The 26,854-nt window shown below is 46.2% G+C and overlaps 2 protein-coding genes across 5 annotated transcripts in view; one reads left to right on the top strand and one right to left on the bottom strand.

The window, feature by feature from the left end:
• The window catches only part of SFXN4 (sideroflexin 4), a 21,926-nt gene extending 12,839 nt beyond the window's left edge, over positions 1-9,087 (top strand). For all 3 annotated transcript variants that reach the window (XM_053668481.1, XM_037132862.2, XM_053668480.1), the window contains 4 exons: positions 1,463-1,548; positions 3,229-3,346; positions 5,193-5,282; positions 8,790-9,087. In XM_053668481.1, coding sequence (XP_053524456.1) covers positions 1,463-1,548; positions 3,229-3,346; positions 5,193-5,270 — 282 coding nt within the window. In that variant the 3' untranslated portion in view covers positions 5,271-5,282; positions 8,790-9,087. The remainder of the gene's footprint in view (positions 1-1,462; positions 1,549-3,228; positions 3,347-5,192; positions 5,283-8,789) is intronic.
• DENND10 (DENN domain containing 10) lies at positions 7,632-26,854 on the bottom strand. Of its 2 annotated transcripts, XM_037132858.2 has the most exons (9): positions 26,747-26,854; positions 23,938-24,134; positions 22,252-22,331; positions 18,996-19,144; positions 18,034-18,145; positions 16,377-16,477; positions 14,241-14,348; positions 11,495-11,589; positions 7,632-9,041 (listed from the first exon to the last, which is right to left on the bottom strand). In XM_037132858.2, exons 1-9 carry the CDS (start codon positions 26,799-26,801, stop codon positions 8,865-8,867), a joined length of 1,074 nt encoding a protein of 357 aa, XP_036988753.2. In that variant the 5' UTR covers positions 26,802-26,854; the 3' UTR covers positions 7,632-8,864. The 2 variants fall into 2 exon arrangements, with proteins under 2 accessions (XP_036988753.2, XP_036988755.2); XM_037132860.2 differs by lacking the exons at positions 22,252-22,331; positions 26,747-26,854 and having other exon boundaries at positions 23,938-24,028.

Here is a 26,854-nt window from a genome sequence, read left to right as displayed (position 1 = left end):
TTTGATCAGATTTCAGGGGCCTGGGCCATGTTGTTTCCCCTTGCCTGGCCTTGGAAGCCACTCTGCGCAAACTGGAACTGGTTTCCCAGTGCTTCCGAATGACGGCTGTCTTGTTTGGAGTGTCTTCCCCGTGCACGGGGGACACGTGGAGACAGGCCGGCCTCACCCCACGGACGTTGAAACACACCACGCTCTCAGTCACTTTTCTCTTCCTGGCCTGGAGCAGTTTTATGTAATGTTTCTGAAAATGTGTTTTAAGAGCCCGCCTCCCTGGCTCCCTCTGTCATCGCTGGGGAGAGGCATGCGCTGCAGAGGGTCAGACGAGCCGAGCATTCATGTGACAGGCAGATAGCAGGTGTGGGCCTGGGAGGTGGAAATGGGAGTGCGGGGGTTGGGGGAGCCTCTGTGCCGGTTCTGTTGCACCGAGTGGCGCTGTATGTGGAGCTGTGTCCCACCCAGGGTCTGGGTTCTGAAGTTAACGTGGTGTCACCTGTGCCCGTAATTCCCCTTGAAAGTCTCTTACATTGTCCTGAGTACACAGGATTTTGTGCATAAAGCCCATACAGTAAGTTATGTCTTTAAATGTTCACTACATGATGTATGTAATAGAAGAGGTGACAGAATGTCGTACACTTTACATACATGTTTGTGCACAATAAAATTGCATAGCACACTTTTATTATTTTTTAAGATTTTATTTATTCATTTTTAGATGGAGGGGAAAGAAAGGAGAAAGAGGGAGAGAAACATCAATGTGTGGTTGCGTCTCATGCACCCCCTACTGGCAACCTGGCTCACAACTGAGACACTTGCCCAGACTGGGAATCGAACTGGAGATCTTTTGCTTTGCAGCCCAGTGCTCAGTCCATGGAGCCACACCAACCAGGACACCATAGCACACTTTTAATTGCACAAACAGAAGATGGGTGTGTGCAGGCAGACTCACGCATGTTCCCCATGGGTGTGACCCCGTGCTGGTGCACTCTGACCTGGCTTTTGGAGCATTCCCCCAGTGGAAGGGGTGGGAATAACTGGGGAGCTGTTCCGGATAGGGGGGCCAGTGGCAGAGTACTGGATTTAAAGGAGAACATAGCTTGGTCCTCATTGGCAAAAACCAGCATTTCTGCCAAGGGGCCTGCCATTTGGTTCTAGGAGAGGATTTGTCTGTCAGCTGTCTTTACTTATACTTAACATTTTATTCGGAGTGGTTGGCGGACCGATGGAGCCCACTGTGATGTCGGGAGGGTGGGGCGTGAATCCCGTCTTCAGTCATTCCTGGCATCGGTCCCAGCCGCCCTACATACACATGCATGTCAGGGGCTGCCCCCACCTCTCTCCTGGTGTGTTATTTTTTTAAGTGAAGAAGGAGAGTTGCTCTTTGCTTGTCTCCTTCGTGAATTACAGGGTGCCTGGAAATCATCTCACTGCGAGTCCTAAGCTGCCTTCTTCCCCTTTCTACCAGGCCGTTAAAGACACAGCCGCATCCAGAGCCATGCTGTTTGGCACCTCGGCTTTGATTCCCGAAGTCTTCTCACACTTTTATAAACAGTAAGACACCCTCAAAATCCTTACAAAAACGCGTCAAACCCAAGCCTGGCGGGTGGGACGGGAAGACGGTGCTTCTGTGGTCTTCCTACCAAACGCTCTCGTTACGGTTGAGACGGCAGGATTAACGTGGGGCAGGTGTGCACTCCAGATGCGCCTGTGCCAGCAAACCTGGCGGGCAGCCCAGGCGCTGTCCTCGGTCAGCGCCGTGTTCTTGGGCGTGTCCCAGCACCTGCTGAGGCGTGTTTCCTCACTTGTAGAATGATGGCTTTGGCTGATCTACAGGTACCCCCGCTCTGATGTGCTGTGAGCATTGCGCAGGCCTCTTTTCCCATCTTTGCTCCAGGCACGTATTCAATTAGCTTAAGTGGCCCCAGATTTGGGAGACTGTCATCTCTTTTGAGATGCAAGAAATGGCCTGTTGGGAGTGGGGCCAGGGGATCCGAGAAGCCCAGCTTGCAGTAACTCAGGCCAGAAGCGGGGCAGTGTTGGGTTAGACACTGGGTACAGGCAGGGAGTGGGGCCCACAGCAGCTGAACGTAAGTTGAAGTGTGGGGACAGTCCTTTCCTCTCCTGCCACACACTGGATTCTTCATGTTGTTGAGGGTTGTGAGTGTCCTGGTTATATCCTCACCATGTCCCAGGGAGAGAAAAACACAGCACACCCCAGGGGAGGCAGGAACGTTTTCCACTCAGTTCACAAACTCCCAGGGAAGGCTTTTATTGGCCCATGTGGGGCCACCTGCCTGTTGCTGAACCAATCCACTCTGTTTAGCGTGGTCAGCTAGGAAGCACCTGCTAGAACCATGTAAGGAGCATTTTTCCATGAAGTAGCGGCATTCTGGGCAGTGCCAACTGTACTTCCCACGATCAGTCCTGCTAGATGGGCATGGGGACTTAGCTCAGTCAGCATCTTCCAGATGGCCTCAGAGCTGGCTCCTGGGACACTGGGGCCCTCTGGTCAGTCCCTGGATGCCTGTGTGATGGCACTGGCTGCCTGGGGCAGAGAAAGGACCCTCATTTCCCAGGGACCTTGCAGTGCCCAGAAGGACCACGTGCCATCCCATGGCTGTAATGGTGTCCAAGCTGGAGTGACCTTTGTGGCTGATGCAACCCTCTCATTTCAAACCTGAAGAGACCTGAAGCTCAGAAGGGGAAAGCGACTTGCCTGAGAGCACCTGGTCTGTCTGTAGCAGAACCTGGCTCGTGCCCCAGGGCCCTGGGCTCTGACTCCTGGGCTGGGGTGCTTTGCATCTTCCCACACTGTCTCTCACACTGGAAAAGGTCAGGGTCAGGACGTCACATGTGTCAGCGTAGCCCTGGGTGGAGAACCCGGGCTCTAGGATCTGACCTCTGACTTTTGAGCTCTGGGATCTTGGACAAATGACTTACCGTGTTTTGCCGTGTGTAGTGCGCACCCCTGTGTATAATGCACACCCGTGTTTTTATACGCCTTATACATGGCAAAATACAGTGACCGGACGCTGGCTGCCTTCTCTTGTTTATGTGAAAGAGATGAGGGCAACACAAACCCCATAGGGTGGTGGGGCACTCCAGTGAGCAAACGCACATGGGGTCCCCCCGCCCCCGCCCCGGGCCCGGCGCCAGTGAGCGAGACAGCTGGCCTCCAGTAGGGCAGAGGGCCCACCCCTGAAAGAAGCCCGGTGCCCTCATCTCTTACAGGACCCAGTTATTCGTGCGATTCCCACAGTCCTTGTGGACCTTGAAGCTGTCTTGTACCATCTTGGCAATGGGGCTGATGGTGCCGGTTTCCTTTAGCGTCTTCCCCAATATCGAACGGGTAAGTGCCCATGTTTGATTTTCTCCTAAAAAGTAACTTTCTCTTCTCCTCGTTATGAGAGTGAAATTATTCTCCTTCTAAAAAATCTGCCAAAGCCTAAAGGAAAATAACATTGTTTACACAGAATCCCATCTCCCCAGTCGCTTGTGCGGTTTTGGGTTCTGTGTTTTTGATGGTATATCAGAAACATTTTTATGGGGTGTTAAACAAACTTTGGGATATTTTAATCGGTCGCATTCCAGAGCAGTGCCTCACCCAGCGGAAGTCTCTGCGGTGCTGGGAATGCCCTGTATCTGTGGGGTCCTACACGGTGGCCACCACCCCATGTGGTCATTGGGCACTTGAAATGTGGCTACTGTGAATGAGGAACTGAATTTTAAGTTGAATCTAATTTTTAAAAAGATTTTATTTTTAAGGAGAGGAGAAGGAAGAGAGGGAAACATGGACTGGCCACCTTTTGCACACCCTGAACCGGGGACCTGGCAGGCAACCTGGGCATGTGGCCTGACCGGGAATCAAACCAGTGACTTTCAGTTTTCAGGACGATGCCCAACGCACTGAGCCACACCAGCCAGGGCAAGCGTAATGTAATTTTGACTTAAGTGCTCACACAGGGCTGGTGGCTACTGTATTGGACTGCGCAGTTCTATAGACTAGGCTGTGTTGCCATTTGTGGTGAGTGAGCCTGCGTGGACTCAGACCCCGCTCCTCCATGGCTTTGGTCAACTTGCTCACACTCTTTGAGACTCAGTCTCTATCTGTTAGAGAGGACACTGTCAACAGTAGTAGATATTAGCGATTTCTGGCATTTCCTGTCTGAAAACTTCAAATGCTTGTTTGTGCCACTGAAGTTACAAATCAGTCATGCTCTCAAAGCACTTACAGGGTGGGGCTAAAGTAGTTTTACAATCATGAATATGCAAAACAGTTTATTCTTGTATTATTATTTAGTAACTATTGTATTATTTTGTGTACAAACAGCTGTAAAACCTACCTTTGCTCCACCCTGTGTGTTTATGGAATGCTTTTGTTCCAAACCCAAATTCTCTGAAGTTTAGGTTTATAAAATTGTTAATTCAGGCAACTTTGCCAGCATATAACAGAAGTTTTAAATACTTTTAAGATAGTTGTGCCCTCACTGGGGTGGCTCAGTGGGGCTGGGTATTGTCCTGCCAGCTGAAACTCTGGCAGTTCCATTCCCAGGCAGGGCACGTACCAGGGTTGCAGGCCAGGTCCCCAGTTGGGGGGTGCGCAGGAGGCAACTGATTGGTGTTTGTCTTTCTCCCTTCCTTCCCCTCTCTAAAAATAAATAAATAAAATATCTTTTAAAAAGAGGGTGGTGAGGGACAGGGGTAGAGAGAGGAGTAGCTTCTCATTAAAACAGAATGAAATAGAAAAAAAATATTTTCAATTCTCACAGTCCCTTTTAGAACAGCTTGTTAGAGTCAGATTGCAGTAAAAGTGAACTCCTTGCAAACAATCACTTCTGATTGCGTTGATACTCAGAGAGTAGAGCAGCGGCTTAGCAGCAGGTTGGGTCATTCACAGGTTTTAAATCTTGTGTGATTGGCAGTTCGTTTAGTTAATAGTTAAAGCTGAGTGATGAGTACATGAAGGCTCATATTCTTTCCACATATGCTTATGTTTGGAATTTTCCAGAAGAATGTTTTTAAAATGTTAGGTTGTGTTTTTTTGCTCTGAATTAGACATCACTGAAAAAAAAAAGTTGGACCATAAAACAAATGCTTTCTGAAATTAAAAAAACAAAAAGCAAAAAAAAACCCTTGGCTTCGAAGGCAAGAAAAGTTCTTCCTGTAAATACTAAGAACTGCACTGTGTTTTTCAGATACAGTGTGGTAAACTGGAAGAGGAGATCCAGTCTGCAACAGAAGAGACAGAACTCTTCTATAACAGAGGGGTGTAGGGGTGAGTTCAGGTGAGTTTGCTTGGTTCCTGCTGGAAAACCTTCCTCTCAAGGTCTCAATTTTGAGGACGGTGCCAGAGGTCTCCTGGAACCCCCCGAGGTGTCTGCGCAGACAGGGTAGCTTACAGGCACAGGTGCAAACACCTTGTCAAGGCTTGTCGGGCCTGCGGTTTTGAAGCCTGGATGGAGGAAGAGAAAGGGCAGGCTGTCCTGTCCGCTGTCCTGTCCACCCAGCCCCCACGGGACTGCCAAGGGGGTGGGTGATGTTCAGGTTCCGTTTTCGATTTGTCAGCCTGTGAGGTGACACTGTGAAATTACTAATAAACTCGTCTCAAGTTGAATGTTTGAAGACATGAAGGGTCCACGAAGCCCTGGGCACAGGCGTAAAATCAGTGGGCCATTTCCAGGTAAACGTGAGCCTCTGGTGAGCCAGTAAAGGCCTCACCCCCAAAGTAAGCCTGTCTCCTTGGGTCAGCTTGCTCCCATTTTGTACAACTGCTCAAAATCTTTGCCACCTGCCACCCAGCTCCTTTCTCCCGACTGGCAAACCACCCTGCCTCCGGCCTCACAGTCTAAACCAAGGCCCTTGGCCAGCCGTGGAACTTCCTGGCACCGAACCTCCTCCACCTACACCCGGCCTTTCTTCTCCACGCAAGGTCAGCTGGGCCCTAGGTTCTGGGCTTGTCCCTTCTTTCCTCAGGGTCTCTCTGTGTCCCCCGTCTGCTTCTTCCCAGTAGTAGTTCAACTGCTTGAGTCACCTGCCTCATTGAAAAAGCAAAACCCCCATTCATAGCCACATGTTTTCCAAGATTGTCTACTCACTGCTTGCACCTCACCTCCCACTTCGCTGCTGGCTGGATGCTCCACCAGTCTTTGGGCTGGCTCCGCCCTGCAACAGGCTCACAGCCAGCTGCCCCTGCACTTTGCCATTTGGGTGTCTGCTTGAGACTGCCCAACCTCAGGAAGTGTCCCCATCACACCTGCATCAGCCAGGATCACTGTCGGCTCCCTTACCCCGCTTCCCCCCACTCCCACTCAGCAGACTGAGCCAAGAGTCCTCTCTGCAGCTCACTCTGTGGCCACCCCTGAAGCCCAGCTCAGTCCAACAGCAGCCCCTGCTGGTATCACTCGTCTGATTTCTGTCTGGCTCCCTCCAATTTGTGCTCCAGCCGGCTCTTCTAAACCATACCTGCTTAAAAGCCTTCGGTGACTTCTTAGCACTTCGGGGTCTGCCTTACTCATCTCTTGTTGCGCCCTTTCCTCTGGAGCAACACCCAGCTCCTCACGGGCTGTGTTCTCTTTGCCCTGGGCCTTCACACCCACTTTGCTCTGTTCTGGGCTAACTCCTGCTTACACTTCAGGTCTGACGTGGCCATCAGTCTCTTCCTCCTGGAAGCCTTCCAGGATTCACGGTGCTGAATCATGTGCCCCGCCTGTGCTGCTCCCAAAGCACTTGTCTAGCACTTGCCCCACCACAGCACGACGGCCCATTTGCAGACCCTGTGCCCCTGTAGACTGTCTTGACAACAGGAACTGTCCTGTGCGTCCAGGACACACCAGGGCACTGCAGAGTCGGCACCCAGACACCTGCACCCTGGAGGAACGTGTCCACCACACCTTGCCCCACACCATCCAATTTGATGTCTGGCCTTTCAGTTTCCTCGGGCTGGAATGGTGGTGAAAAGGGTTTCACAACAAACAGCCTAAATGGTCGAAATTAGTAAAATCATCCTACTAGATGGCTCAGGATAGCCCCAGGCTTACAGTAAACAGGACAGAATGTGCAAACCAGGCGAAGGCTTGCCCACCGACAGGAAAGTGGCTACGTGAGGGCCTCTTTTCAAAGGTGACACTTGGAAGGAGCAGCCCTGGGAATGGGCGAGGGAGGGTAAGGGCAGGGACACAATGGGCCGAGCCAAGGGTGGAGGAAAGGAACCTTCACTTTCTTTAAGATTTTGTTTTTAGAGGGGGGGGGGGGAGAAAAAGGAAGAGAAACATCAATTGTTGTCTCTCCTACGCACCTGGACCAGGGACCAAACCATGACCCAGGCATGTGTGCCAACCAGGAATCGAATGGCGATCTTTCTCTTTGTGGGACGGCAACTGAGTCACACCTGCCGGGGCCCCTTCCCTTTCAAACAGGTCTTTTCATAATCCCCCAGCACATCTGCAGTTGCCAAACAGTTGTTTTGTTTTGGAGTGGGGAGAATTAGAGGAAGGGCACAATTTCTCATCTACCTAAAACTTTGTTGAGTATCAAAATATTTCCATTTTATTTCTGCATCATACATTTTTAATTTTAACAACTTTGATCATTAGCTAATATAGAAATACAAAAATGAGCAAAAAAAGATGTTAGTATTCATTTCCATAAAGTGCAGATTTAATTTTAAATTGTTTGCCTTAGTAAACAAAATCTCATTTCAGGTTCACCCCTACCCAAAGAGGGAGGGAAAGGGCTACTTTGAATTTTTACTAAACAAAAGTCTAACAGCAAGAATAAATGAAAGACCCAATAAAGACACAATTTTCTGCAAACATTTCCTGGATAAAACTTAGGCAGACAGCAGTGGTGACTGTGAAGTGACCTGTCACAGTCAGTATGGATACACACACTGAAGTGACAAGCACAAACCTGGTCCTGCTCAGTGTGCAGTTTAGGTCCCGGCCATGAGGAAGGCACAGACCTGGACAGGAACGGCTACCTTCACAGGTGGCCAGGTTACTTTTACTGGAATTATCCGAAGATGCTCTCTGGTTTGGGCCCTTGAAGAAGTTAATTCTCACTCTCCTTCACCACCTACGTAAAGTTGCTAGTTCAGTTATACAGACATTTATGTCTAAAGTGGGCTGCTTATTTACTCTGCCACATGAGGACTGGTATCTTTTCCAAAATAATAATGCTAGCAACAAGGTTAATTGAAGAGTACTGATGGCTTAAGTTTGCCAAACGCTTACCTCTGAGACGGTATAAATACGGATTATTAAAGTTGTCTACTCAAGTATAAAATCTATGCAAAACCCTCATAAAATAGGCAAAATGTTCAAAGGCCAAGAAAAACAATCTATAAGAAAGTGCAACTGCAGGGTCTTTTGAATGATCTTCTAGACGGTTCTGCAGAAAACTTAGTAGTTTGGCTCAGAAAGTAGAATTCCTCATGAGGAATTGAAGTTCTTCCTAGAAGAATACAAAGCAAAATTTCAGGCAGCTTTCTGAAAATAAACATTAGTTTGTGGAGCACAATGAGACAAACGGGAACTTATGATAAGGAAGGCGTTTGGACTTGCTGTGATTTACACGAGAACTTGACAGAGCCCTTCTCTCTGACTCCAGGACCACAGGCCACCTACAACCCATCTGTGGCAGTCACAGTGCTCAGCCCGGCACTGACGGTGGGCGTGAGGCTAATCAAAGAGAAAATCAGAAGTGTTTTCATGTGTGTTTCAGTGCTTTTCAGGTCAAACCTCAATACTTTCAAATAAATCAATAAAATATACCATTTTCTTTGTTATTCTCAGTATTTTACACAGTTAATGGAGAATCACGGTCACAGAGCTCTGCATCGGTCCTCAGCGATACGTTCAGACACACAGTCAGACTTTCAGCATTTGTTCGGCTGCAGCTAGATGGTAAAGAAAGTTTTCTGTGGCTGGTGGAAATCGTCTCTGCTTCAGTGCCTCCAGGTTGAGAACTAGCTTTTCTCCATCACCTGAAGCTTCCGAAAACGGTGCCAGGTTGGCGAAGATTTCTTTTGTTTTCAGGGAAATATCCTTTAATAAAAACAGGAAAACATGCAATATGTTAGCACCAAAATGAGCAGTTGTTGCATTGTAATAGAATTCTTCCTTCTATTTAAAAAAGTTTATCAGATCAGCTTTATTTTTTCCTCCCCCCCCCCCCCCACTGGGAATCAAACTGGCAACCCCTTACTTGGTTTGCAGGTTGGTGCTCAATCTACTGAGCCACACCAGCCAGGACGTTTATTTTTTAATTAGAGAAAAAAAAACTTACAAAAACCAATGTCATGGATAAATTTTTCCTTTTGCCATTTTTAAGCATGTGATTGGGTGGCATTAAGTGCATTCATGGTGTTGAGTGGAGATCACTGCCCCCATTCAGAACTTTTCCATCATCCCAAATGGAAATTCTGTTCCTACTAAACAAGCACTCCCCGTGCCCCTCCCCCAGCCCCTAGTAACCACCATTCTACTTTTTGCCTCTATGAATCTGCCTACAGAGTACCTCATTTAAGTGCAATCATACAATATTTGTCCTTTTGTGTCTGGCTTATTTCACTTTGCATAATGTTTCCAGGTTCATTGTAGTAGTGTGTTAGAACTTCACTCCTTTTTAAGGCTGAATAATGTTCCATTGTGTATGTACACATTTTGTTTATCCATCCATCCATGGCTATTATTAACAGAGCTGCTCTGAATAGGCAGGTACAAACATGTGTCCCTGCTTTTAACTCCTCTTGATAAATACCCAGAAGCAGAATTGCCAGATATGTGGTAATTCTGTGTTTGCCTCTTTGAGGAACCCTACTACTGTTTCTAGAACAGATCTCTTCCCAGGGTTCTCTTCGGCCTGGGATAAGACACCCCGCACCTGCCACAGGGGCTTTTTTCCTCCTCTGCGAGTGACATTCCTTTGCAGGGCTGAGGACTCACCAGAGTGCACATCAAACACATTCAAACACATTCAAACATTTGTGACATCACTTTAACACATTCAAACGTTTTCGTACCCCTACAACATGCTGGGCACACTCATCATACATTATACTGAGTCACTGTGTATCACTTTTAGTCCATGAAAAACAATGTAACTCAAATTTACACATCTCACCAACGCTGGGAAGTCACTGTTTTTACTACAATGGCAATGGAAGAAGGATGGATAGGCCATGATGACCCACAGGGCAGGAAAGGAGGGTCTCAGTCTTCCAGTCCACAGGGCGAGACCCACCCACTCCTCCTGGCCGCAGCTGGACGGGCCACCAGCACTGAACAGAAAGAACAGCGCTGCTCGCGGGTCCCTGTCAAAACCTGTGGTCCCTCACTCTTTAGCACCCTCTAGCTCACATGTCACTCTCTCAGAGGGCCGTCTGATCAACCTTGTTTCTGTCCCAGCATTCATTTATCATGGCTCACAAAGATCTTGTCACTTCATCTACTCCACTAAAACACAGGCCATAGGGTAGGGACTTTGCTCACCACTGTAACTGCGATGCCCTGTGCAGTGTGTGACATAGTCAGTGCTCAAGAAATATCTAAGTAAATAAATGGATTAATGAAGAAAAGAGGTGTAACCAGATGAGTAGGACCTTCACATCAGAGGTGCCCCCCAGGTGCAGACAGGGGGAGACCATCCCAGGCCCCTGGCCCCCACCAGAGTACAAGGTGGGTCTAGATGAAGCAGAGCCCAGGAGAGGCGAGGCTGGAAGCATATCTGTGCAGGAGAGGAGCAAGTTGCTGGAAATACACCATGCAAACTGGCAGCAGACAGAAGGGGTGGAGGCCGGCAAGAGGGGGTGTGGAACAGGGGCTTTTATCACCACAAGGAGAGGCGTAAACAAAACCCACTTGTCATGCCAGTGTGGCAAGGGGAGAGGAGAGGGTCCACAGGGACACCGTTGTTGGATGAGACCCCACAGAGGAGCTAGCCCTACAGGCTATGATACCAGGGTCTGCTGAGTTGGCAGGGGCTTGCATTATTAATACCCTGGAGATAATAAATATATCAAAGCTAGATTGAGACCCCACAGAGGAGCTAGCCCTACAGGCTATGACATCAGGGTCTGCTGAGTTGGTGGGGTTGGAGATATATTAGCTAGATTGAGACTCTATCTAGTCCCCCTGCTCAGCAGCAACCTTCTGTTTACAGTGTGTTTCTCCATGAAAATCCTGCCAGGAGGACAGAATGCACTGGCCAATCCAGAACAGCATTCCAGACCACTTAGAAGTTACAGTTCTCACCATAAATGCTTGGCTTGAGCACCACCTCCCCATACTTTCTTGTCCTCAGAGCCGCACCCCTGAGTGGCCACAGCAGCGCCCGCTGCTCACTTCCAGCAGGTCCATCTGCAAACTCTCATGAGCGAGAGCCTGCTGGCCTCTCCCAGTCACTTCCCTGTGTCATGTGCAGTGCAGACAACACGCAGCTCCTCACATACAGCCCAGCGACACTAGTTCAGGACTAAGCTGGCAGGTTAAGGACCTACCTGTATAACTTGGCTGTCAGATTTCTCTGGATCTTCTGCAGACTGGACAATTAGCTGGCCAATTTCTTTGTGCAGTTTGCCCATTGTCATGGCCTCTGGTGAGATGAAGAATATGTTGTGTGAATATTTAGAAGTTCACACAGTAAAAAAGAACCATGCCATCTAACTAAAACCTGAAAGATCATAGAGGGAGTTATCAAAACCCAACTGATAACCCACCACACTTACATCTTATTGCTAAACACAAACATGATGAGATGCTAGGAGGTAAGGAAGACATAATACTGATTAGATATACTTCATGTCCAAATAAAACACACCACTATCAAACCAAATTTTCCCTTCACACTTGCCTGATAAGAATTTTAATTTTTCTTCTAGACGACACTTCATGAAAGCTTCTGACTACAAATAAGTTGTGAGTTTAAGCCAAAAGCCTGACTTTCCTGTCCAGGTCTTTAGAGTTAAGAATTCAAGTCTATCTTCCTGGTGGGAAGATTGTGAAAGAAGTGTCTCCTGTTAGTTCTGCAGAAGCTGGCTGAACGTTCAGTGTACAAAGGCCCTTAGAAACGAGCAAAGGAAACAACCCAAGTTGCATTAATTATATATGAGGGGGGATCCCCCAAAAAACAGAATTATCTTTTGGAGGGCAGACCCCTTGTAGTACAGGCTTCCCTTACTGGGTGAGTGTTCTAGGAACCCATCTGTATCAGTGTACCAGCTGGCGTTGTTATGAGAGGCTGTATTCGGCTTCAGTGAATTTTTTTTTAAGATTCAGCACATTTGCCCATTTCACGATGGGCAGTTTGTGAGTGCACCTGCCCACACTGCGCTAAGTGTTCAGCAGTTTTGACCAAGGATGGCATGACCCCTGTGCCTCATCCTCCCTGTTGACCAGATCCTGCCCTGAGCAACTTTTTTTTGTTTCCCCTGATGAAAAAAGTCCTCAAAGGGAAATGTTTTGCCAATGTTGAAGAAATGAAACAAAAAACAGCAAAAGCACTAGAAGGCATCAAAATCGATGAGTTCAAAAATGATTTTGAGCAGAGGGAAAAACATCTCGAAAGGTGTACTGCATCAAATGGAGAGTCCTTTTGAAGGTGACTGACGTTTAAACATGTAAGAATACACACACAGTTGTTTCTAAATTCCGGTTTCTTTGGGCCCCCCTCGTACACTGCTCTTCCTGCAGCAAGGAGATTAGCAGGAATTTCTGTGTGTCACTTCAGGGCACGAGCGCCAGTGCTGCCCACTGGGACGAGCCCACTCACTGCACACGCTCAGAAGAAGAGACAGCAGCAAGGAAATGGCCGCCCTCTCAGCAATTTCAGTGGCTGCAGATGGTTTTCCATCACCTTTGCTTCACAAAAGGGAGCAGGTGATTTCCTATTTTGAATTTTTCACCGTGAACATGCATGATGTTTGTCGCTTTGGAATGAAACAAAGCAAACTAGTTCTGGTTCTGTCCGTCTGGAGTTGAACTAGTTCTGATTCTGTCCATCTGGAGTTACTGGACAACATCTCATCGGAGAGTCTGTAACAGAAACCCCTGCTTGGCCAGCACTCAGTTCTCCCCACTTTGTCACAGCCACCCCTGGTGCAGTGACAAATGTCTACCCACTCTTTAACGCTGCTTCCTTCGGGAGGTGGAGCCTAGCTCCTCTCCCTTAAGTGCAGCCCAGACTTAATGGCTTGCTCTTCACACGCAGACTTTGGAGGAGGTGATGGTATATGACTTCTGCGACCAGGCCATAAGCAGGAGTGTCCAACCCATAGCCCACGGGCCACATGTGGCCCTACACAAAATCATAAATTTACTTAAAACCTTTTTTTTGTTCATCAGTTTTCGTTAGTGTTTGTGTGCTTAAAGTGTGGCCCAAGACAACTCCTCTTCTTCCACTGTGGCCCAGAGACGCCCAAAGGGTGGCCACCCGGGCATAAAGGTATGTTATCTCCTCTCCACTTCTCAAATCACTCACTCCCAGGGAAGCCCGCTGTCAGTCACGGGAACGCTCACGCTGCCCTATGGAGAGGCCCGTGGGCTGAGGGCTCCTGCCTTCAGCCACGTGGGTTAGCTGGGCAGCGGGGCCTCCAGCCCATTGGGGCCTTCGGACAATGGCAGCCCTGGCACTATGTTGGCCGAAACCTCCGGAGAGATGCTGAGCCAGTCCTGAATTCCTGGCCCACCAAAATAGCCAGATAATAAATACTGTTGTTTTGAATCACTAAGTTTGGAAGTGATCTTTTTTTCAGCAATAGATAACTAATGAACCTTCTTTAATAGAAAGTGGAGAAACAAATGAACAGACCATCTTATTAACATATTGTACAGCAAGAGCATCCAGGATGTATTACTAACGTGGCTAGGCCTATAAGAATAAATGCTGTGTTTCCAGCACAAAAAAAATCCCTCCGGCCCTGGCTGATGTAGCTCAGTGGACTGAGTGCCAGCCACAGGGTCACTGGTTTGATTCCCAGTCAGGGCTCATGCCTGGGTTGTGGGCCAGGTCCCCAGTAGGGGGCACATGAGAGGCAACCGCACATCGATATTTCTCTCCCTCTCTTTCACCCTCCCTTCCCTTCTGTCTAGAAATAAATAAATAATATCTTTAAAAAAAATCCCTCCAGCTTCAGCACAGCAGGGTAAGAAGGCCCTCAAATACTGGTTTTGGAGAATCAGCCTAAAAAACAGTTGCAAGGCTTGCTCATGTCTCGTATTAACAACAGAACAGACCAGAGAACCAACCTTTTGCAAGTGGAGCAATGGTAATCTCACTGTCTGCCAGATTCACAAACACGTCATAGAGGTCCGGTCTATTGCTCACGTCCAAGTCCACAAATCCGGCAACATAACCTGCATCACAAAGAGGACCAATGTGACCAAAATATGAAGAAATCCTATTGTGAACATATCAAATGAGAATTGAGTCTAAAAGCTGCTTTTTTCCACCGTTTTACTTGTTCAGGGTACATTAGCTGTGGCATTCATTAAGGCTACTTGATTGTCAATTGCCCAAAGAAACTCACACACTCAAAAGATTCCAAAGCCAGACTTCAGTGTCAAGGAAGGAGGCTGAAGGAAAAGCCTTTACTTTTCAGCTGTTGCTTTAGGGGCAAAAATGACCGATGAGGCACGAGAGAGCAAGGATGCTCTTGATCAGCGTTCCCCCTTTAGAGCCTTGTCTCCAAGAAATCATAGCCAAATGCCCGTGTTTCTCAGGGACAGTAGGTAGAAACAGCATCATCTCTCCCCAAATTCAGGGCTGGTATCAGAAGTGGTAAAGGAATCAGGCAACTCCGGAATTAGCAGACCTTTGGAATTGGTGTTAAGAAAGTGATTCCCAGACTTTTTGGATTTCACAGAGTGGTACAATAAAAAAATTATTTTTTTGAGGGCCAATGTATCATTACTAAAACTTTACTTTACCAGATGAGGACATTTAAAAGCAACTGCAACAGAACGAACCACTTAGCACAGGGCACCCAGACACCGACTCCCTCATGTGAGGAAACGTGATACGGAACGTAAATGCCACTACTGACTACTGGGCCAGGGGGTACCTCCCCGGACCATTGGCTATTTAATGGGGAAAAACAAAATCAGCTCCCAAACTTGCACACCACCACCAAGAAAAAAAAGCAATTCCCTGAAGATTAAAGACTTAAATGAAGAAGAAAAAAACTTTTAAATTTACACAAAAAATATAGAATATCTTTCTAACCTTGGTATAGAGATGTTTCTTAAACAAAATATAAGAAGTAAAATCGTAACAGCTAAAAAAATCTCAGCACATTAAGATTCTTAGTCCTCAAAAGATACCACGATAATGAAAAAAATTCACAAACTCAGAGACTTTTGAAGCATATAGACCAGCAATAGGTTCACATGCTGAGTATAGAAAAATCAATCAGTGCTGGCTGGTGTGGCTCAGTGGATTGAGTGCCGGCCCGCAAACCAAAAAGTCACCGATTGGGTTCCCAGTCAGGGCATAAGCCTGGGTCACAGGCCAGGTCCCCAGTTGCAGGGTGTGCAACCGATCGGTGTTCCTCTCCCTCTCTTTCTTCCCCCATTCCCCTCTCTCTAAAAAAGTAAATAAATTAAGTCTTTTAAAAAAAGACTAAAAATGTATAAAGGACATTTTAACCTTAAATCTAAAGAAACTTAAACAAAAAATGATGGCACTACAAAGTTAGGATTACTTTAGACATAGGTAATACTATATTATTAAATTATTCCCAGAATCTTATTATTAACAATTATTATATAAGTATAAAACCATCATTTTAAAATAATTTTTTAAGGAAAAGTATGCCATGGCTCAAATTAAACTGTAAATCAAATCACTGAGCCCTGACCAGGTGGCTGCGTTAGTTATTACCCTGCAAAGGGAAAGGTCACTGGTTCAATTCCTGATCAGGGCACACGCCTGGGTTGCAGGCCCAGTCTCCTGCTAGAGTGCAAATGAGAGACAATGGACAGATGTGTCTTTCCCTCATCCTCCTTCCCTTCCCCTCTCTCTCAAAATCAATAAAAAAAATAATCACTAATAAGAAAACTTTAAGATGAGAACTTTACAAGTGAAAAATAAGTTGTGTTTTGGTGATGGCTACCTGTTAATGAACTTAATGCCACTGACCTACACACTTAAGATGATTAAGATGATGAATTTTGTTAAGTGTATTTTACCCAATTTTCTTCTAAATTAAAGGTTTTAAAGGGGGCAAAAATTGGTTCCATTTACGAAAGTAAGAACCGGTCAGTACTCTCCTTAGAAATGCACACGCACAAAACTGCACAGAACAAACAAACAAAAAAACAAATGAAAGAACCGAACAGCAGCCCGAGAGAAGGCCAGCGCCTGCCCCGGGACCCCGGGTCTACCTGTGCACGTCTGCAGGGCTTCCAGCTCGTCGGCATCCAGGTGCACGTACGAGTGCACTATGGTCCAGTCCTGTCGATGCCACACCAGGGCAGGCAGCGTCCTGCGGAAGCAAAGCGAGAACACACCGGCCGCTGGCTTGCCCCTGAGCTCTTCCCACTTCTTCCAGAAGGAAACTGGCTACCACGGGTGGAGGGAAGAACCAGCCATAAAAGGGCTAACACCTCCAGACTTCAAACGAAAGTAATGCAACGTTTAAAACTCTGCTTTTGGTGCCATATTAGCTACTCAAAGCTTGAGGTCAAAAGATCTCCACGGTGGCAGAGAGAGCCACTGCTCAGGTTCCCTCCAAACCACCCCGTCACGCAGACCGTCACGGGGAGGGAGCCTGAGTTTAAGGACGGCACCATATGCATAAAAATATGGTTGAAGCCTCTCATTTCATAGTTAATTCCGGTCAGACTTGTAAACCACTTTGTGCTTATTTATACAAAATACGTTTCCTCTAATATATATATTAAAAAAAAAAAAACACCTTCCAGTAAAATGGCTATTCCAAGAAGGCGTGATGAATTTATCTGTGGTTTTGTGATCCCCCGGATGCCTTGTTACATATCTCAGAGCTCTGCGCGCCTTAGTGTTAGTGGCATAAACGCAGAAGGAAAGGACGATGGGGCAGAAAAGCACAGGGTTTGGGAGCCAGAGTGAGCCGGAGTGAGCCAGCAGAAGTGCTGGCCCTTTCGTGTGAGGGCTGAGGTGATCACTATATCACAACAACAGTTAGTCCTCAAGTGCACACTGTGGGTGAGGTACCAGCTGAGAACTGTACACAAATTATTTCCAATCCTAAAAATAAGCTTATAAGATCAGTATGATCTTCATTTTACAGATAAAAAGACAGGCTTGGAATATCAGTACCCTTTATGTGCTCACAGAACACATAAATTGTCTTCTCAGAATTTAAAAAAAGATTTTATTTCTTTATTTATTTTTAGAGAGAAGGGAAGGAGAAAGAGAGGTAAACCTCAATGTGAGAGAGAAGTATCAATTGGTTGCCTCTCATATGTGCCCTGACTGGGACTGAACCCACACACCAGGCCTGTGCCCTGACTGGGAACCAAACCAGCGACCCCTTGGTTCCCAGGCCAGCACTCAATCCACTGAGCCACACGAGCCAGGGCACCTAAAATATTTTTTACTCTGAACTATTCATACTTCTAAATTTAAAGAATCTGTCCAAATTCAGTGACCTTGAATTGCTAAATATAAACCGGACCATTAGCCCCAGCCAGTGTGGCTCAGTTGGACGGGTGTCATCTGACAAACCACAAGGTCGCAGCCTCACTCCCGGTCAGAGCACATGTCTGGGCTGCAGTTTGACGCCCAGGCTGCGGCACGTACGGAAGGCAAGGCAACCGCTCGGTGTTTCTCTCCTCTCTTTACCCCTCCAGCCCCCTCTCCAAAACCAAAACTTTAAAAAAGAATGTACATTTAAAAAATAAGTAAATAAATAAACTGGACCATTAGACAAAAATGGTACTTCACCTCCAGTCTAACACACTCTTTTTCCACCAAATGTGCAACCAGGGTGTATAGTAACACCAACCGCTCCAAACTGGCTGCCGACAGTTTACACTTCTTAACGATCGGCGAGGATACCTGGTAAACTCCTGGACAGCTTCTATTTTGGGGTGATAGACGACGATTCTTTTCTTGAGCATCAGTGCCGTGTGTAAGATAACAGTTTCCATTCCAAACTGAGATACGATGTCTTAAAACAAAAGAAATGATGTTACTGAATTAAATGTTAAAGAAGGAAATAAAGTTTCTATTGGAAATAGTTCTTCTCATATGAGTACAAACTCATTTTCAACACAAAGGGTAAATACTGGAAGTACAGAAGCATCCTATCTGGTGGACACATCTGCTCCCCAGGAGGGGTGTCACAGCTGCCTACGCCTGCCCCCCCGAAAGACTCATGATGCTGGAGGCATAAAGCCAGACTCACAAGAAAGTGGAGTAAGCGGTATGAAGGGAACCAGCACCTTTCTGTGTCATAAAACCTTACAGTTTACAAATCGCTCACTAACCACCCCCCATGCCCCTACATGTCACTACTTAGTCCTTTTGACCCTGGAGTTCCCGCTCCTCCCTTTGTTAAGGGCCCAGAAGTCAGTGGCTTGGCCCCGGGCTGTCTCTGTCATTTTGGATTCTCCAGAGCAGCTGGACTAGGAGCCTGGGTCAGGGGCTTGAACTCTCCAGATGGGAGAGTTAGCAGCTAAGATCGAAGGAAAGAAAACTATGGAAGTCAGTGCAGACCTGACCCTGTGAAGTGCAGCTCACTTTCTAGCTATAGAAAGACCATTTCTGTATTTAAAGTCAGATTTTTTGGAAAAGACCACCACAAAAGCCTGCTTTCCTATGACAGAATTCAAATCAAACACAAACGTGGAGGAGCTGAAGAACTCTCCTGTACAAAAAATAAGTATCATGCACATGATGTATGTGGAAAGATGGACCATCCGAGTCGACTAACAGATGGTCCTTGGCTTCAGGATTTCTGTTGTTGTCAGGACAAAATCACCTGGGATGGGTTTTTGTTTCTTCTCTTTTCTTTTTACCTTTGACAGAGCCTGCAAGGTATGCCTTTCGGGCACCAAAGTCCTTGCTGAGGAAAGAGCCATTTTCGTCACTCTGGCATATCCCCTTCGTGAGAACTGCAATGTAGCTCTCCATCATTTTAACCGGGCTCCCGTGTTTCAGGTATATTCTGTAACAAAGGACGAAAAGCCATCATGCTTCTGTTTCGTGTGAGCCCCGTGGAGAAATGCACCAAGGCTCAGCACGGGTACTTTCTAAAGAACTGAAGCCAACTTGCTAACACACTTCTGAATGCCTGAATTTTTTCATGACATAATTTTAAGATTTAATTTTAAAATGTGTTAAAAAAAACACTTGAGAGATCTCTGACAATTCTTTGAAGCTGGCTCTCTCTTCTTATCAGGGAAAGCCTGCTACAGTCTGTGCAGGCGGGAGAACGAACTACGGGCTTTCGGAGGCCCCCCCATTCTCAAGAACATTGCATACTTATCTCTTTTTATGCCTACAATCACAGCTGGGGTTCTTAGTCATAACTCTGTTTTATTGCTGGAATTTCCTTCGACAAGAAAGGAGGTTTATGCATTGTTCACAGAGAAAGCAGTAATTAGTTGTAGAACCTATATTTATTATCAGAGTTTCCAGAGATCACTGTATTTAAATCATTAAGAACTCCAACTCCTTTAAGCTTCTGGCAATAAATGCACACTAGATACATTCATCAAGTTAAAAACTTCCAGAAAATGCTGACAGGAAACTGGCTCCATTTATAGCTCGCATGTGAAATCAATCTCTGCCCCTGAAATCTCTTCCTATGAGTAACTAAATCTAAATTCTGCTTGGAAAGCAGGACTGGGTCTACTTGGCCCTTTCAGCAGCTGAAGGAACAGAAAATTGGGAAGAAAATAAAATCATTGTTTAAGACAAATCACTTGAAAATGATACTTATTGTACATTAAGTTTCATTAAGATAATGAAAAAAAGTGTTTTAACTGCTTACCAAATTTTGACAATCATCAGAGTTTTTCAATGCACAAATTGAGAAAGAAGGCAGAGAATAATGACTACGGTCCACCCTCATATTTATAAAACACAGTCAAGCCCATGAACTGGTCCACATGCTTATGTGCGCAGCAGAGATCTCAGCGGGATATAAAGAAAACAGGCCCAGGAGCTGCCTTGGGGGTGGGGGGTCAGGAGGTAAAACTGGAGGCTGGGAACAGGGAAAAAGACTTAGTTTTCACTGCACACCCTTCTGTACTGTTTACATTTTTTAATTAACTATGTGCTTCCATTATCACCACCACCAACAAAACCCCAAAACACAACATTACCATTATCAAATAGAAACAATATACAGTAACGGAGAAGAGAAATATAAGAAGGGTAGTAGAATAAGGTGACTTCCCACATGACAGCCGTGAGCCACAAGAGACTAACAGAGGAAAGAATCCCCCAAAACTCCTCCATAGGAAAACCACGAAGCACAACCCAGGGGAACGTGTTCAGATGGTCACCCACAAGCTGCCACACCTGGCCTGGACAACTGACTCCAAGTGTGCACGAAACCCTGGCTCTCTACCAGGGCCACTAACTAGCTGAGGGGCCGAAGAGGAAGGGGGTCATGGCAGCTGACCTGTGTCCCTTACAAGGAATGACCCTCCTGAACGACCGCCCCCAGTGCAGGCCTCCCCGGCTCTGTGAGCGGCATGCTGGGGAAGGGATGCCTGCCTGCTTCTCTCACTAGAAATGGAGGGGGCACGTCCACAGCAATCTCTTCAGTATTTAAAAAATGTACACCCGAAACTAATATAATATTGCATATAATTGAAGATAAAAAATGGTCATAAAAGTGTTCATGGGGAGAAAGTGTGTTCACATACACACAGGCATGCATGCACCCGAGTACATGGGCATACACGAGTACATGTAAGGTCAAGCACGAGAGCTCACGAAGGGGTGGGAGGCCTGGGTGGCGGCTGGCAATAGCTCTGAGTCCTGGCTTCCCTCGCGCTGTGGCAGAAGAGAACCCAGAATGCGCCAATACCACAGCACCACAGAAGCTGAGAAACCCTCGGGCTCCCTCCTGGTCAGGGAGTGGGTTCCAAACCAACCTTCCCTCTGGGCCCCGGAACATTTCAGTGACTTTAGTTAACTCACCTCGCCCTAACCCAATAAATGAGACGGGGGTCCAGCGTTTGTTTGAGACCACCTCTGCAATGTTCTGAGTTCACGGCTTCTGGACAGCATCCCGCCCAGCAACAGCAGTCTCTCTCTGTGTTAAGTACCATATTAAGACAATGTCTACCAATCAACAGACAGTTCCACAGTGAGCCACACACCTGGAACATATCCTGTGATGGCAAGAGGTCTTTCTTATCACAGCTGCTGCAAAAGCAGCAAGACTTCATTTCGTCAAACTACAACCTAACCGAAGCTGTCAGGTAAGGAGACAGTATTCACATGCTAGGCCATGTTGCACATAAAAGTGGCAAAAAGCAAACCATTTACTGGGCTTAGAGTGGGAAGCACAAAACTCCCCTCATTAGCACCCCCACCAAACGATTTCCTGGGTGTGAGCCTGAGAGCTGAGTAGTACATACTAGACTTTCAAGTCTTTCTAGAGACAACATTAATTTAAAAACAAACAAACACTAAAGTCTTCATCATACAAAAAGCCACTATTCTTACCACATGAGAATATTTCATGAAGTCCATTAGATTTACTTACCAAGGCAAGAGAGTACACTGGTATATTTTAGATAAAGTTTTTAAACAGCTGGGATGAAACTAACGGAGTCTATTTGAATCACAATTAACCAACGAATCAGTTTGTCAGCCTCTCAGCATTCCAGCTAAGAAAGGTTTTCCTGTGTTTTTGCATAATTCAAAATGCTCCTGAACTTCTCCCAAATGACCCCCGCACAGGGACCCTGACACACATGAAGCAGCTGACCACTTCACTGAGCACTTCGCCCAGGCAGTTTCTGGATGGGAAATGAGAACCAGACCGAAAACGGCAACTGACTCAAAACCCCCAGGAAGAACAGTTGTGCAAACTGCTTCTCCTCCCCTCCGCCATTTTCCCAAATGAGAGGAGCAACATCATTGAAGCAGAAGAGAAAGTTCCTCTTTATAAAACAGTCTTTGCAGGGCCAGTAAAGATTAAGATGGCGAGACAAAGGGCTGAAACCTCCTTCCTCAGTACAGAAACCTGCTATGGAACTACTAAGATCTGCATTTGTGTACATTAGCATTCAATATAGTTTTCATACAGACCTACACAATATCCTAGTGAAGGCGGCATATTTCTCTGGGTTAAAATCTTTGGCGGTCAGAACAATAGAAAAATGAGTCACCTGTCCAAAAGAAACAAAAAAAGTAAACTTTTTAAAGATACTTTAATAGAATTAATTTTTATTACTCCATTCTAACAAACTCTTGCACAAGACATAACAGCATTAAAAGAAAAAGACCAAAATGTAACAACTCCTCAATTGTTTTATATTTTTACATGTACATCCACACATACAAAAATGTTATGTAACTGTACATATATTGAATTTACTACAAAAGAATGTAATACTTTCAGTTTTTTCAAAACAAAAACATTTCAAATATAAAAAAATGTAAACTTCCATTTAAAATCCCTTAACCTCATCAAAGCAGAACTAGAAATGTTATATCAGACCTACCAACACAGCAACTATTTTTCATTAATGAAATAGAAGGATGGAAACAATAAGAACACATCTCAGTAAAATTCTTACAGTAAAAATTATACAGTCCCTGAAATAGCTCATTCTCTATAGGTTGCTATATAAGCTAAAGTGTGCTGTTATAATAAGCTTCATTTATTTACACGTTCATTTTATAAATATAAATTTCTGATAATCATATACCTATTATTTTCACAAGAGGCAAAATCTAGAACTCTATAAAAGCCAATCATTTAAGAAATATATTTTTAAGAATCATATTTTGAAGTGTAAAATCTAAAAGCTTGCTATTTGAAATCTGAAAAACAGATCTGAAATCACTGTTGCTGTAATTTGGCAGTCTGTAGTATAAAACATAGTAACTCTACCTGAGGACACACCAAGACTTTTCAGCAAAAACTTAATGAACATATATGAAAGATTTTATGGCATGGAAAACTATTTTCTTTTGCAAATTTACATTTTCTGATTACCAATCCTTGTTTTGTCTTAAACTCCTAACAGTTTCTAAATAGTTGCCTTCCTTCCCTTCCTGTTTTTCTAAATGTAACTCCTTAAGTTTACACTGATGTCTTGGTTATGCTGCCTACAGTCTGGTTAGTTATTGGCTGCAAAACTGTCCCTGAAAAGGCAAAAGAAGTTCCTACTCAGGAACACGCCAGGAGTATGTTCAGCCGCTGCTCCCCAACACTCTTTTCTTTGGAAAATCCTGCTGGTTGTTTGGGATTGGGACGCTCAGAACGGCCACACAGTGGTTTTCGACCTGTGACACTGATCCTGTCCCTACCACATGACACAGCAAAAAGCCTACTGAATACATGAGTTTCCTTAATTATCCTTTCTATTCTTAGTACAGCCTTATTATCCACAGATGAATAAAAAATGTTTTCTTGACTATGTCAAGAACAATTACATCCTCTAAAATAGTTTTTGATGATAGAAAAAAATCCTTCTTTGCACTTCTGGTAAGAGCCATCATTTTGAAACTACTTCTAGGTTTCCACTCCATCAGACCCTACAACCTGAAGACGGCTGCACTCCACCAGCCGCAAGGTCAACCATGTGAGGCACAGCCACGAATATTAGGGTTAACGAGAGGAAAACACGAAAGGAAACACTCCCAGTGAAAGCCACATTTAATGTTCTCAAGTGAATTGTGCATGATAAAATCTAAAGCAAAGACTTACTGACATAACCTTACATCACTTTAAATATTTTTGGTTTTTTGACCTTTACACAGTCATACCTTTTTCAACACTGAAGAATCCGGAACTTCGACTGTCGTGATATAAAACCATGTTCTTCTGTACTGACCGAAGACGAAGGGATGGAGGAGTCTGTTTTCATCTGTAAGGCAGCATTTTCTCAGTAGCAGGGTCTTTAAAGTAGCTGTCGTGGAAGGATAACACCACACCCACAGAACTTCTCCATTTGTGTCCTTTTCTACGGTGGAAAGATGGTCACTGTGAGAATGTCAAACAGCAGCAAGGGAGTGAATTGATTGGTTACTCAGAAGCACTTAGTGGAATCACTTTTAACATCCCATTTTACAAAGCAACCCAGAGCATGTGAGACCCCCTAATTCCCTCCTACCTCTATTGCTCATATAACCTAGCTTCCTGACCTTGAATTTTAGGCCACTTGAGAAAATCTTGTCACATACCGATTGTACGAATTCTATATTTCAAATTTTAATAATAATAATGATGATGATAATAAAGGTTATCCAATCACATATACAGTTTATCAAAATAAACACCTTGATAACAAAGCAGAAACAACCTACTTGTAATAAAAACTCCAGGCAAAAATAGCCTAAATTTTAGAGAAACAGTTATTACATATATAGCATTAAGGATCTAGATTTTGCCCTGGCTGGTGTGGCTCAATGGATTGAGCGCCAGCCTGCGAACTGAAAAGTCACTGGTTCGATTTCCAGTCAGGGCACATGCCTGGGTTGCTGCCAGTTGAGAGTCAACTGTTTCTCTCTTGCACAACATTGTTTCTCTCCCTCTGTTTCCTTCCTTTATTCTCTCTCTAAAAATAAATAAATAAAATCCTTTAAAAATTTAGATTTTTATCTATAGACTTAAAAAACTTATTATGAAAAATGTCAAGTCTATAAGAAAGGCAGAGAGCCTTGACTGGCGTAGCTCTGTGGATTGAGTGCCCACCTGTGAACCAAAGGGTCACCAGTTCAATTCCCAGTCCAGGCACATGCCTGGGTCGCAGGCAAGGTCCCCAGTAGGGGGCGTGTGAGAGGCAACCACACATTGATGTTTCTCTCCCTCTTTTCCTCTCTCTCTAGAAATAAATAAGTAAAATCCTTAAAAAAACAGAGAGAAGCCCTGGCTGGTGTAGCTCGGTAGATTGAGCACGGGCCTATGAACCAAAGGATCACAGTTCCATTCACAGTCAGGGCACATGCCTGGGTTGCAGGCCAGTTCCCAGCAGGGGACGCATAAGAGGCAACCAAAGATTGATATTTCGCTCCCTCTCTCCTTCCCTTCCCCACTAGAGATAAATAAATAAAATCTTTAAAAAAAAAGGAGAGAGAATAAAACGTTCCTCAGCTCCATCAATTACCAACACCTGGCCCTCCTTATTTCATAAAGAGAAGGAGCGCTTCTTCTCTTATTTTGAAGCAAATCCCTTTATTTTTCAGGTTAACATGAAAAAGAATTGCAAGTCATTTTTTTCTTTGCTCTTAAAATTAAAGTCACAGTTTAACTCAGCCTTAATTCAGAAGTACTTCAGGCTGGACTAAGATGCCTAAGTTACTTTAGGCTTTGCCTTGAAGCAGTTTTAAAATCACTGAAATGTTTGATGGGTACAAGATTAATCAGGATGAACACTTAGTAAGCTGTATAGTATCTAACCACTGGAGTGTACACCTGAAACTAATATTATATATGTCATCTGTAATTGAAAAATTAAACAAATGATTTAAGAAAAAAAGATGAATACACGAAGCCATTCCCACATAAAGGCACTCATGGAGATACTGAAAAGTAATCAGCACATTTCGCCAGTTTTTCTTAACCCAAGCAATGTTCTTGTATACTAGGGATATAGTGTCTACGGGTGTGTATAAATCTCAATGGAATAATACTTTTTCGAAGAGCAACGGCACGCACGGACCCGACAGGCGTTCATTCAAGCAACCCGGTGCTCGCTGTCGCGCACCGAATGAATGGTTCCTTGAAACGCCCAGCCCCGAAACACTGCACCAGGCTCACAGGCTCTGGGCCAACTGGAGGTCCCGACGTACTTTCTCATCCATGAATTCCTCGGGATCCCACCCAACGTGATTAGGGAACCCCCCCTGCTACGTTCACGAGCCCTGTCGCACGAGGCGGCAGTCGTCCTCCACAGGCCGAAGCTGGGGCTCTGGGGCTAGACCGCACGGGTCCCAGTCCTGGCGCCGCCACTTTGCAGCGTGCGTCGGTGCACGAATGACACCCTAGGCCTCCAGCTGCTGCTCGGTAAAGTGGGCATCAGACCACTAAAGTGGGCGGGTAACACCCGCCCCCCCCCCCCGAAGCCGAGGGGAGAGTTAAATGGAGATAATCCATGCACAAATGCGCAGCCTCCGGGGCTGGTGCAGCTGGCCGCCCAGTCTCGAACTGCTCGATCACATGATCCGGACCAGTCGGGGGCCGGGCGGCAGTCAGGCCCGGCTCCCCCACCCTCCCAGGGGCCCCGGGCCTGCCCCTCGCTGCCGCGGCGCCCGAGAGCAGTGCTCGGCCAGGCCAGAGTCCCGCCCGAGCAGCTGCCCCGGAGCAGCCTCGGGAGCTCCTCTCCCTGAACCTACGAGGCCCGAGGGGTCCCTCTGCCCCGCCGCCCGACCCGCGGGCGCCACGCGAGACCGCCGGCGGAAAGGCTGGGGGAACCTCAGTGCCCAGGAGGCCGGGCCGCGCAGCCCTCCGCCCAGGCCCAACAGGGAGGGGGTCACGCCCTGCCCTCCGCGGGCGGCGGGAGCAGGGCCCGCTCCGGACCCAGATGGAGGGCCTAACTGGGGTTCGGGCCTGCGAAGCCAGCGCCTGCGTCCTCACCAATGAGCCCGACTCCGAGCATCAGCTGGGTATCCGCCACCTCGGCCGCAGCCATCTTCCGCCGCAGCCGCCGCTGCAGCGCGCCGCTCCCAAGGTCCGCTCACAGGC

This window comes from Artibeus jamaicensis, unplaced genomic scaffold (genome assembly GCF_021234435.1).
Source record: "Artibeus jamaicensis isolate MK-2021 breed Jamaican fruit bat unplaced genomic scaffold, CSHL_Jam_final contig_490, whole genome shotgun sequence".
Classification (NCBI taxonomy): domain Eukaryota; kingdom Metazoa; phylum Chordata; class Mammalia; order Chiroptera; family Phyllostomidae; genus Artibeus; species Artibeus jamaicensis.
Note: the sequence above shows the minus strand (reverse complement) of the source record. Positions and strands in the feature narration are given on the sequence as shown.